At 42.6% G+C, this 13,353-nt stretch overlaps 1 protein-coding gene across 1 annotated transcript in view; it reads right to left on the reverse strand.

The window, feature by feature from the left end:
* Positions 1 to 1,309: 1,309 nt before the first annotated feature.
* The window catches only part of cdk15 (cyclin-dependent kinase 15), a 104,913-nt gene continuing 92,869 nt past the window's right edge, over positions 1,310 to 13,353 (reverse strand). Inside the window, exons 13-14 of the mRNA XM_080422652.1 lie at positions 9,181 to 9,323; positions 1,310 to 1,494 (exon numbers count right to left, since the gene is read on the reverse strand). Of these exons, the coding sequence (XP_080278778.1) occupies positions 1,382 to 1,494; positions 9,181 to 9,323 (256 nt within the window). The 3' untranslated portion in view covers positions 1,310 to 1,381. The remainder of the gene's footprint in view (positions 1,495 to 9,180; positions 9,324 to 13,353) is intronic.

The following is a 13,353-nucleotide window of genomic DNA, read 5'->3' on the forward strand; positions in this document are numbered from 1 at the left end:
GTGGCATTGGGTAAAAAAAAAAAGAAAAGAAAAAAGCACCACAGCACAACAAAATAAAATGCTACACCATTGTTGAATAGTACAGTTATATTACAGAGAGGAGGTATTAAATGCACGAGAGCGGAGGAGGTGATGATAAACGGCAGAGGAACAGGGCTTTTTTTTTGGAAGGGATTCAAAAGGCGTCTAGTTCTACAAGTATGTCTGTCCGTTTTTTTTATCGCCCACAGCTGCTGTAAGCAGATGTTAAAAACGCTTGTTTCGAGTCAGCGGGGGAATGATAACACTTCTATAAAACTCACATGCAATTTAGCCATGTCGTTTATTCCAGTGCAGAGAGTAAGACTAAAGACTAGGCCTCCCACACAACTGGTGCAATTTAGAACGTTTCGGTGTGAATCGGAGGTTTAATGTAACACTCCGGATTTCGCCGTGTGCGTCTAAACATCTTTGAATGCCCAAGTTTCTACTAGAGCCTAATGGGACTTCAGGAATCAATAGGAAGTCATTCCGGGAGGACTTATCCCACCCCTCAGCAAAACATTTGACATCACCTCCCTAAACGACCACCGAGTGATCACTAACAGAAAGACACACGACAATAATGCACATTGGGATGAAAGTGTGGACACCGTCTCTCGTCTCTTCACAAGAATGTGTGTTTTTTACGTAGCATTTTAATTTGAACTTTAATTTGTTTCCTTACGCTGGGATTTCCTGCATCTGTTCTGAGAGGGTTTCAGTTCAAAGCTCTATAAGATCCATTTTGAAAAGCAGAATAAAAACAAAACAAACAAACATTACAAATCTGAACTGTGCTCGCCGACATTAGTCCTGCACGCAGAGCATAACGTATCATCATCGGCGAACACGGAAATTCCGCACAGATCACATTACTGCCGAACCAGAACAAAAAGATCAAAATTGCTACAAAGATTTGGGAGATAGGCGTGAGAATGAGGAGCACGATCGTCCGTCCGGTCGGTACTTCTTTTAACCCATTGATACCTGGAACGCATCTGTGTCACTTTAGATGTCTTTGGCTATTCAAAAATAGCAGATATACAAGCTCATAGCGCGGCACCGAGTGCCGCGCTATGAGCTTGTAGATCTGCTATTTTTGAAAAATCTTGACTTTTTTTTTTTTTATAAAAAAAAAAAAAAAACTAAGGATTTAGAAACATTTTTAAGAATCGCCTCAGGTCTTAATGGGTTAAGAAACCTTTTGAACGTCAACACGCAAAAGGGAAAAGTGTAGAGAAGAATCCGCCAGGCGAAACTCAGCGATTGACCCAGATCTTAATAGAGACAAATCCAACCTTACGAGCAAAACCTTTCTCAGTGTCTTGTTTTCTATTGGGTTAGAGTGTTTCAAGTTCCATCACCAGCATTTGGCCAGGGGAGTCAGCGGACTTTTCACCCTCCGGCTGGGGCTGAATATGTCCCTCACCTCGGTCTCCAGCCGCACTCCTGGAACCTTGAAGACGGACACATCTGTGGGCAGAGACGAAAATGGTAAATGGTGCATTCAAATACAGTTTACAGTTTAGGCATTTAGCAGATGCTCTTAATCCAGAGCGATTTACAGTAAGCAAGGACACAAGACAATACATCATAATACATCATAATACATCAAATGCATAAAATGTTTTAATCTAATAATAAAGTAAGTACGTACAATAAATACATAAGTAAACCAATAATCTAATAATAACTAATACATACGTAAACCAAGAACCTATCATCAGCCTGTACATTGAAACTATACACACTATAGGATGCCAAGGCCAACAATGACCCGGCATCTGTCTACACAACATGCTATCTAAGTTACATTTTATTCTTTGCATAATCCTGCAAGGTCGTCAAGGCTAGGGCAAGTAAATAGCGCTTTTATCCAAAGCGCTTTACATAGATTGTGCATTACATTCACCCATTACATACATACAGTACATAACATTCACCCATTCACACACACATTCATACACCGATGGCGGAGGAAACCGTGCAAGGCACCAACCTGCTCATCAGGAGCAATTAGGGGTTCAGCGTCTTGCTCAAGGACACTTCGTCACTAGCCTCGATCTCCAGGCTTTTATTGTTTAGTGTTGCTAAAAAATAAAAGCCTGGCCCAGCGCGTCGGTGTACTCCGTATGAGGAAGTGTTTCACTTCCCAACCAACCAGAGTGCAGTGGGCGTCGCTCGTAATGTTGTGTTAACGGGGCGGGGGTTGACGGACAGATTGGTGAACCAATGGGATCAGCCGCAATCTCTCGCCGGCTCTTTACACCCGCCCCTCTATACACGAAATCGGGAGCGTTGGGGCAGTCTACTTCGACACTGACTCTGGGGGAGCCCGGGATCGAACTGGGAACCTCACGGTTGCCATCCGGCCGCTCTACCGGCCACTCTACCCCTGAGCCACTGCCGCCACGAAGGTGCCATTGATCAGAATAGATAAGTGGTCCTCAAACGTATCAATTTCAAGGACGCTCGTAACTCTGTGAGCGTGCAAATGAATGAAGCGTGCAAATGAACGCTCACAAGAGTGTCAGACCTGTAAGGGTCCGTTTGCCTCGTTGTGTTGTGTCAATGGTGCACACGCACGCGTACATAATATAAACACAAGTAAGACGCGCGAACGCTGGAAGCGAACGCAGATTGACTGTGGCTGCTATATTTCAACCACACTGTAGTAGTGCACTCTGCCGCACTCTGGAGGCTGTATACAGGCAGTGCAGCTGCTGGCATTTCAGCACGGAGTTTCGAGTCACATGGGGGCGCGAGCCAATGAGAGCTAAACACAGACGGACAGAGACACACACACACAACCCAAGCACGGTGACATAGTAAGCTCCACTTGGTCGGAGGCGCGTTCGCAATAATGTATCAGGCATGTGTACGTGGAGACATACAAACACACTTGACAGGGACAATACAAAAAACTGATCCAATAAAAAATGAAAAACGGGAGGAATTGTTCCCTGACGTGACGTCAGGGACCAAATCAGTTTGGCCTGTTTTGAGACCAATTTACAGAAAACCCCAGATTTGCTGTGAAAGCCTGAGTGTTCAAACTGGGGTATTTTTGAGGATAGAAGAGAGGTAGGGGAGACCAAAAACACACAAAAAAAGAAGAAAAAGTAAAAATTCATGGTGTAGTCCCTTTAACACATTGACCGCCGGGCCCGTAGTTCTACGGGCCGTTAAATCCAACGCTTAACCGCCGATCCCGTAGCCTACGGGCTGTGGTGCTTTTTCCTTTTTTTCGAAAAATCTTTTTTTTTTCAATTTTCCGGTACGGCACATTTCATTGTAACACCACCGGAAACAGAATTATTTGGGATCCGGTTTTGACGATCACGCCGGCTCCCATTCTAAAGTCTACACTGAAACGCAATTTTCTTCGATTGTAGTTTTTCTCCTCGCTGATCACTGTTTAACATAAACCGTTTAACTCAACAATGGATGCCCCGTTTGACACGTGGTTTGGACTGGTAGACGCAGGGAGATGTCCGCGATGTTTACAAACAGTGCACAGCTCAATCTTAAGGATTTTAACGATGTCTATGGCGACGTGAAAAAAACAAAAAACAACAATAAAACGTTGGCACTGGTGAGTACATTATGAGATTAACCTCTGGCGGTAAATGTGTTAATGCATTTTAATAAGTCACATGTGTTCTTAAAATTATTTTGTATATGGACTATAAAGTTTAATGTATTTTTGTTTTGTTTTTGCGAACGCGGAAGGAGGCGCGGCGAAGCCGCGCCTCCGACCAAGTGGAGCTTACTATGTCACTGTGCTTGGGTTGTGTGTGTGTGTCTCCATGTGTCTGTGTTCACGCTCTCATTGGCTCGCGCCCCCATGTGACTCACGCTCTCATTGCCTCGCGCCCCCATGTGACTCACGTGCGTGCACTGCCTATTTGCAGCTGCCAGAGTGCGCCAGAGTGCAGGAATTTAGACAATGCTCTGCACACGCACACGCACACACACACACACACACACACACGATGTCAATGGCTATTCAAAAATAGCAGATATACAAGCTCATAGCGCGGCACCGAGTGCCGCGCTATGAGCTTGTATATCTGCTATTTTTGAAAAACCTTGAAAAAGTGTGCATATCTTTGAATATTCATATTTCTTTTAAGCGAAAATTAACAGATTTCTTTGCTTCTGGGGGTCCCTGGCACAAAACATTTTCAAATGGGGGTCCGCGGCCAAATGTATATCAATTTAGGGGTCCTTGGCATGAAAAAGGTTGAACGAACACTGCTTTAGGGCACAGCTAATGGGGATCCTAACAAATGAACAAAAACTAAAAAAAGTACATGCCCAGAATAGGGACGCTGCTATAGAGTTCATGTGGATAAACAGGTACGTGGCAAAAAAAAAATCATTTCTTGGCAGACGTTAACAGGGCAGAATTCAGCACAGTGGGTAGTGCTATAATGTGTCGATATGACTAATAGCTGCTCTCATTAAAAGACTCTCCACCAGCAAAGGGGGGAGAGGAGGGGGGGGGGGGGGCACCATTTAACCCATTAAGACCGGGAACGCATCTGTGTCATTCTTTTTTTTAGATTTCTTTGGCTATTCAAAAAATAGCAGATCTACAAGCTCCTAGCGCGGCACCGAGTGCCGCGCTAGGAGCTTGTAGATCGGCTATTTTTTTTGTTAATCGTGAAAAATTTGTGCAAATCATTGAATATATATGTATATATATTTATTTTTACTGAAATATTTGCTTCTGGGGGATTCTACAAATGTCTTCTAAATCCTAATTATTATTATTTTTTTAAGGCTTTTAATGCTCAGTGGTTCTCAAACTTTTTTTGTATTTGTCGGCGGACCCCCCCCCCCCATCTCAAAATATGTTGTTCCAGGGACCCCCAGAAGCAAAGATTTGAGTAAAAAGAATTCCCTTTAAAAATATATACATATTGAAAGATTTGCACACATTTTCACGATTTCCCCCAAAAATAGCAGCTCTACAAGCTCGTAGCGCGGCACTCGGTGCAGCGCTACGAGCTTGTATATCTGCTATTTTTGAATAGCCAGGGAAATCTTAAAATGACACAGATGTGTTCCCGGATTGAATGGGTTAAAATAGCTAGACAGAGAATAATGGAGAATCTTCTTTCTCGGCCAATTTATTCACTCCCTGTTCAGTTCTTTTTCGTCTTGGTTTCTGGCGGTCGACTTCCTGCCGCTATAGGCTACTGATGATTCTCTCTCTCTCTCTCTCTCTCTCTCTCTCTCTCTCTCTCTCTATGAATTCAAGTCTCCATGGGCTGACTAATCAATAGAAAAAAAAGAATACATATTTTGGTTGAACGATCCCTTTAAGAACAAAACATTTCAGTGCTTCTTCCACTACTGAAGGAAAGTTGATACGTAACAAAACACAACAGACGCCTGCATCCGTCATCATCAAACACATTATCTTTGCCTCAACAATCCTTGAGCTCAAAATCTGCTTTCACCCAGCAAAAAAAAAGCACCCCCCTCCCCTCCCCCCCCCCCCCACCCTCCCAAACAACAACAACAACAAAATTGTTTTCAAATGTGAAGGAATCGCTGGTGCTGGTATACCTTAGAATCGCTTTCTTTTTCCCGACAGACGGGCCCCTGCGGTACTATAACGCCCACGTTTTCAAAGAGCACCAGGCAGCCAACCCACACTCGGCGCCATACCTCCCAATTACCCCCAAAAAAACTCATCCTCGTCCTTAACTCTTTAAGACCTGAGAACGCATCTGTGTGTCATTTTTAGATTTCGTTGGGCTATTCAAAAATAGCAGATATACAAGCTCATAGCGCGGCACCGAGTGCCGCGCTATGAGCTTGTAGATCTGCTATTTTTGAAAAATCGTGAAAAATGTTGTGCAAATCTTTGAATATATATATATTTAAAGCGAGCATTTCTAGCTAAAATGTTATTGCTTCTGGGGATTCTACAAATGTCTTCTAAATCAGTTTAAAACAGTTTTCTGAAACACTTATGTTGCTATAATATTAATGTCAGTGTCAAGGAGCCCCACAACGATATGTATTTGGCTGCGGACCCCCATCTAAAAAAAAAATAATTCCAGGGACCCCCAGAAGCAAAGATTTGAGTAAAAAACAATTGCTTTATAGATATATATTCAAAGATTTGCAAAAAAAAACACGATTTAAAAAAAAATTGCAGATCTACAAGCTCATAGCGCGGCACTCGGTGCCGCGCTATGAGCTTGTATATCTGCTATTTTTGAATAGCCAAAAGTATAAAATATGGATAAAGTGGTTACACAGATGCGTCCCCCGGTCTTAAAGGGTTAAAACCTTCCACTTAAAAGAACGTGGTTATATCCCCCCCCCCCCCCCCGTCTGTCCTTGAGGAGACAGGTGGGGCTGTCTGTGTTTAGGCGGTACACTCTCTGACAGCGGTGCAAATGTAACCAAACGGACCCCGTGAGGGGGTCCGTTTGGTTACATTTGGCACCGCTGTCAGAGTCTAAACGAAGGCTGAGGATTATGACAGTGTCGCTAGACCGGCAGCCGGGCCTTCAAAAACAATGTGCGTGTGTGTGTGTGTGTGTGTGTGTGTGTGTGTGTGTGTGTGTGTGTGTGTGTGTGTGTGTGTGTGTGTGTGTGTGTGTGTGTTATTCTTCAGTGAGCATAGCAGAGCTGCTGTATATGGCGGATATGTTGAAAGAGCCCATCTGTGCGGCCCCGGCAGGGGGTCTGTGTCTTTAATCAGGCCCTCGCAGTGCGCGCGGTGACAAAGAAAAACACGCGCGCACGCACACACACGCACATGCACACACACACACACACACACACACACACACACACACACACACACACACACACACACACACACACACACACACACACACACACACACACACACACACACACACACACACACACACACACACACACGCACACACAGAGTACCTTGTAGGCAAACCTGACGACGTCGACACAACGCCAGTGGTGGAAAGTAACTAAGTACATTTACTCAAGTACTGTACTTAAGTACAATTTTGAGGTATTTGTACTTTACTTGAGTATTTACAATTTCCAATACTTTTACTTCTACTCCACTACATCTCAGAGGCAAATATTGTACTTTTACTCCACTACAATTATTTGAAAACTATAGTTACTAGTTACTTTTCAGATAAAAATCATGATGTAAAGAAACATACATTACCCACTTTAACCCTATTTTATACCTAGGCTATTTGAAAATAGCAGATCTACAAGCTCACAACGCGTCGCATCGCGACGCGTTGTGAGCTTGTAGATCGGCTATTTTCAAATATTTAGTACTTTTACTTTTGGTACTTTAAGTACATTTTGATGCCAATACTTTTGTACTTTTACTCAAGTAAATTTTTTATTCTGGACTTTTACTTGTAACAGAGTATTTTTATATTGCAGTATTGGTACTTTTACTTAAGTAAAGAATTTGAGTACTTTTTCCACCACTGCACAACGCACAACGTGTGTGTCTGTGAGTTTTGCTTTCTGTCTGCTATGTGTGGGTGTCGGACGGTGTCGAGAGAGAGACGAAAAACAATTATCCGCGCGCCATCTTGAATTCTCCCCCACTGCCGTCTGTGTATTTGTTAAGCCACTTAAACCAGTGGTCCGGGGACCACCAGTGGTCCTTGAGGGGGTTCCAGGGGGTCCCCCAGCAAAAGGTGTTAATACATTTTCACCCCTTTATCCATATTGTATACGTTGGCTATTCAAAAATAGCAGATATACAAGCTCGCAAGCGCGTCTGCGAGCTTGTAGATCTGCTATTTCTTAACACAAGGATTTTGTAGAATATTGCATTTTTTAACACAAATCTTCTCTTCTGGGGGTCCCTGGCACAAAACATTTTGAGATGGGGGTCCATGTGTGCCAAATGTATATCAATTTAGGGGTCCTTGGCATGAAAAAGGTTGAAAACCACTGCCTTAAACCCTCTAGATTTCAGTAAACTGGACCTGAATTGTCTCTGTCCGGATTTGGACCGCTTTTTTTCTGTCTACAATAAAAGGTAAAAAATTGTCAATCTACAAGCTCTCAACGCGTCTCAGTGTTTGAAAACATTAGTTACTAGTTAATTTATAGATTTGGATTATTATTACAAAACATTAACCACTTCAGCCCTATATACACTTCTGCCATTTGAAAATAGCAGATCTACAAGCTCACAATGCGTCATCACAATGCGTCATGATGCGACGCATTGTGAGCTTGTAGATCTGCTATTTTCAAACGATTTTTTTTTTTAATGTGGGAAAAAACTTGGGACATTCTGCATAACGAGTACCTTTACTTTCGGTACTTTAAGTGCATTTTGATGCCAATGCGTCTGTACTTTTACTCAAGTCAATTTTGAATTCCGGACTTTTACTTGTAACAGAGTATTTCTAATCTACATTGCAGTATTGATACCTTTACTTTTAAGTAAAACAATTGTGTACTTTTTCCACCACTGTCTGTCTGTGTCTGCCCCCGACACTGTGCACGTACATGCTGTAAGACGGAGGAGAGAGAGAGATGATTCTAACCCTTTAAGACCGGGGGACGCATCTGTGTAACCACTTTATCCATATTTTATACTTTTGGCTATTCAAAAATAGCAGATATACAAGCTCATAGCGCGGCACCGAGTGCCGCGCTATGAGCTTGTAGATCTGCTATTTATTTTTAAATCGTGTTTTTTTTTTGCAAATCTTTGAATATATATCTATAAAGCAATTGTTTTTTACTCAAATCTTTGCTTCTGGGGGTCCCTGGAATATTTTTTTTGAGATGGGGGTCCGCAGCCAAATACATATCGTTGTGGGGCTCCTTGACACTGACATTAATATTATAGCAACATAAGTGTTTCAGAAAACTGTTTTAAACTGATTTAGAAGACATTTGTAGAATCCCCAGAAGCAATAACATTTTAGCTAGAAATGCTCGCTTTAAATATATATATATTCAAAGATTTGCACAACATTTTTCACGGATTTTTCAAAAATAGCAGATCTACAAGCTCATAGCGTGGCACTCGGTGCCGCGCTATGAGCTTGTAGATCTGCTATTTTTGAATAGCCAACGAAATCTAAAAATGACACACAGATGCGTTCTCAGGTCTTAAAGAGCTAACATAAAGTGGGTGTGTATAATGCGTACTGTCTCGTAGCTGTGTGATGGGCGGGGGCAGGGTGCTGAAGTACGGGTGGCTCAGGCTCTCCTGGGCAGAGATGCGGTCCTTGGGGACGGCCATTAACATGTGCTGGGCCAGATCCTCCGTCTTATAGGGGAGCTGTGACAGCCTGCAGAAGGAGAGGAGAGGAGAGGAGAGGAGAGGAGAGGAGAGGAGAGAGGAGAGGAGAGGAGAGGAGAGGAGAGGAGAGGAGAGGAGAGGAGAGGAGAGGAGGAGAGGAGAGGTAATATTCGTGATCAGCAGTGGTGGAAAAAGTACTCAAATTCTTTACTTAAGTAAAAGTACCAATACTGCAATATAAAAATACTCTGTTACAAGTAAAAGTCCAGAATTAAAAATTTACTTTAGTAAAAGTACAAAAGTATTGGCATCAAAATGTACTTAAAGTACCAAAAGTAAAAGTACTAAATATTTGAAAATAGCCGATCTACAAGCTCACAACGCGTCGCGATGCGACGCGTTGTGAGCTTGTAGATCTGCTATTTTCAAATAGCCTAGGTTTAAAATAGGTTTAAAGTGGTTAATGTATGTTTCATTATATCATAATTTATATCTGAAAAGTAACTAGTAACTAAAGTTTTCAAGTAAATGTAGTGGAGTAAAAGTACAATATTTGCCTCTGAGATGTAGTGGAGTAGAAGTAAAAGTATTGGAAATTGGAAATACTCAAGTAAAGTACAAATACCTCAGAATTGTACTTAAGTACAGTACTTAAGTAAATGTACTTAGTTACTTTCCACCACTGGTGATCAGTCCATGATGTTTGCTACAGCTTCTCTCTCTCACACACACACACACACATGCATGCTCACAGTCGTGTCTACACAAATTTATATTTAGTACTTGCACACACACACACACACAGGCCCAATGAATGAACAAATAATGAATGCGCACGCACGCACGCACGCACACTGCGCACACGCACACAGACACACACACACACACACACACACACAACACACACACACTACACACACACACACACACACACACACACACACACACACACACACACACACACACACACACACACACACACACACACACACACACACACACACACAGGTGTCTATGATCAGACATATGAAAATACAAAAAAAAACGAGACATCAATACACATGTATCCAAAGCAGTGGTTTGCTCATTATCCTGTCTGTCTGTCTGTCTGTCTGTCTGTCTGTCTGTCTGTCTGTCTGTCTGTGCTCCTTGCTCTACCTCAACAATATTGCCTCTGCCACGGCCAATTTTATCAGCTCACTATTCAATTACATGTAATTCTGCTGCCTGTTTTGTGTGTGTGTGTGTTGTGTGTTTTCATAACTCTACTCTTGAGAGGACCAGAGGAAGAGGAAGAGTGCAGTAAACCGGTGGACATTTCGTCGGTCCTCACCAGTGTTGCCAGATCTTGCGAGAGGAAAAAAGGCAACCAGGTCTAGTATGAAAACAAGCCCAAAGAAGCGACTATACGTATATAGGCCACATGAGCACTTTAAACCTGTATGCATTGGCTATTTGATAGCCCGTCCACAAGCTCACAATGCGCCGCATAGCGACGCATTGTGAGCTTGTAGATCTGTTATTTTCCAACAAATCTTGAAACATTTAGAAAAATATGGATTTTTTTTAAACAACAAAAATCTTTATGAACAACACAAATCCTGTATCGGGTCCCTGCTACAAAATATTTCCAGATGTGAAGCAAACCCAAATTGTTTAGAAACAAGCCCCCCAAAAAAAAACGCAACCACCAATATTTACAAGTAACTTACAGAAAAAGCTAACATGGCAACACTGGTCCTCACTGTGCGAGGGACAACAAGTGTTATAGGGAGGGTCGGAGGTCATGATTTCAAGGTCAGACATGAGGAAGAACGGGGGGGGGGGGGGCAGTCATTGGAAATCAACGGAGGCTCCTCACAAGTATAGTAATACAAACGTGTCCGTGCATATGTGTGTGTGTGTGTGTGTGTGTGTGTGTGTGTGTGTGTGTGTGTGTGTGTGTGCGGCGTGCGTGCGTGTGCGTGTGTGTGTCTGTGTGCCGCGCGTGTGCATACACACACACGCGTGTTTTTATCTACATAGTTGTCTGTCCGTGCAGTTGTAGAAAGAGAGCCTTTGGTCTCACCAGGGGGGCCCGTTTAATTAAATCTACGGACGGCAGGAAAAAAGAAGAAAAAGGAAAAAAAGATGCAGAGAGAGAGAGAGCAAGGATGGAGTAAGCGAGTGAGAGTGAGAGAGAGAGAGACACCGAAAGATAGAGAGATATAAAAAGAGAGTGAGAGAGAGATGGAGTTTTGGGGAGTGTGGGATGGGTTGTTGGGGCGGTGGGGTCTCCCATTCATCGGCTTTGAATAGACTTCCATTGAAGATTCGACCCAAACTCACCCGTTGCCCCGCCCAATATCACCACCCCCTTCACTGTCACTCTTCCCCTTGTTTCTGCCATCTCTCTCTCTCTCTCTCTCTCTCTCTCTCTCTCTCTCTCTCTCTCCCTCTCTCCCTCTCTCTCTCTCTCTCTCTCTCTCTCTCTCTCTCTCTCTCTCCCTCCCTCTCTCTCTCCCTCTCTCTCTCTCTCTCGTCTCTCTCTCTCTCTCTCTCTCTCTCTCTCTCTCTTCTCATGTATGGAAATGTTAGGAATGACTTTGATGACCACAAGAATTCTCTCTCACGTTTCTTTTGCGCCGTCGTCGTTTTTTTGGCATTGGCAGAGGACACGTCCGATCGGGCTAGGTATATGTGCCAGTTGAAACTAGTGGTGTAACTAAGTAACTAAGTACATTTACTCAAGTACTGTACTTAAGTACAGTTTTGAGGTACTTTTACTTTACTGGAGTATTTCCAATTGTCTATACTTTTACTTCTACTCCACTACATCTCAGAGGGAAATATTGTACTTTTACTCCACTACAATTATTTGAAAACTTTAGTTACTAGTTACTTTGCAGATAAAAATTATTACATTATAAAACATACATACATACACTTCAACCCCATTTTATACATAGGCTATTTGAAAATAACCGATCTACAAGCTCACAACGCGTCGCATCGCGACGCGTTGTGAGCTTGTAGATCAGCTATTTTCAAACATTTTAGTACTTCTACTTTTGGCACTATAGGTATATTTTCATACCAATACTTGTACTTACTTGTACTTTTACTCAAGGGATATTTTTAACACAGGCCTTTTACATGTAACAGAGTATTTCTACATTGTAGTAATGATACTTTTACTTAAGTACTTTTTCCACCACTGTTTTTTGGCATTGGCAGAGGACACGTCCAATCGGGCGAGGTATAATACGTGCCAGTTGAAACTATGTTGTGCTTTTTTTCCCCCACAAAGAACCTGAGGGCAAGAGAAAATAAAAACGTCTGCTAGCGAGCGAGCGCTGGCGCTCTCGTTATAGCTTGATCTCCGTTCCGACCGCCGTTCGAGTGCATTTCAATCAACACGTTTCCAAAAAAAACATAAAAGACTAAAACAAAGACAAAAAAAAAAAAAGGCTTTTCCAATCGAGAGAGGGAAAATAAAAAATAAAAAATAAAAACTTGGAAAGCCTTAAGCCTGATGGTATACCTCATCGTACGAACAGGGTCCGATCTCCAAGCCCACAGTGTGGCGCGGACGCGGCTCGCTTTGAGCTTGTAGATCCGATGTTTTTCAGCGCGTTACTGAGAAAGCTTTATTGAAATTGTTTCCATTTAGCCATTTAGCCCATTAAAACCGGGAAAGCATTTGTGACCATTTTCCGACATTAACCATTATTTTATACTTTGGCTATTCAAAAATAGCAGATATACAAGCTCACAGGAGCGAAAAATCATGAAAACGTGCGCACATCTTTGAATGTCAATATTTTTCAAAGCAATTTTTTTTTACTCAAATCTTTTGCTTGTGGGGGTCCCTGGTTGGAACAACATAAATGAGATGGGGGGTCAGTTTTGGGAGTACCTTGACGTGAGAAGGTTTGAGCACCACTGACACAGAAACATAAGTTTTTCAGAAAACTGTTATATAGGATTTAGAAGTCATTTTTAGAATTGGCCTCAGGTCTGTCTTAATGGGTTAGCTCAGGCGATGCGTCATAGAGTCAACGAGGAAACCTTTGGACGGAACTCCTGGCTATTGTAAA

The sequence above is a fragment of the Gymnoscopelus braueri genome (assembly GCF_963280865.1).
Source record: "Gymnoscopelus braueri genome assembly, chromosome: 24".
Taxonomy (NCBI): domain Eukaryota; kingdom Metazoa; phylum Chordata; class Actinopteri; order Myctophiformes; family Myctophidae; genus Gymnoscopelus; species Gymnoscopelus braueri.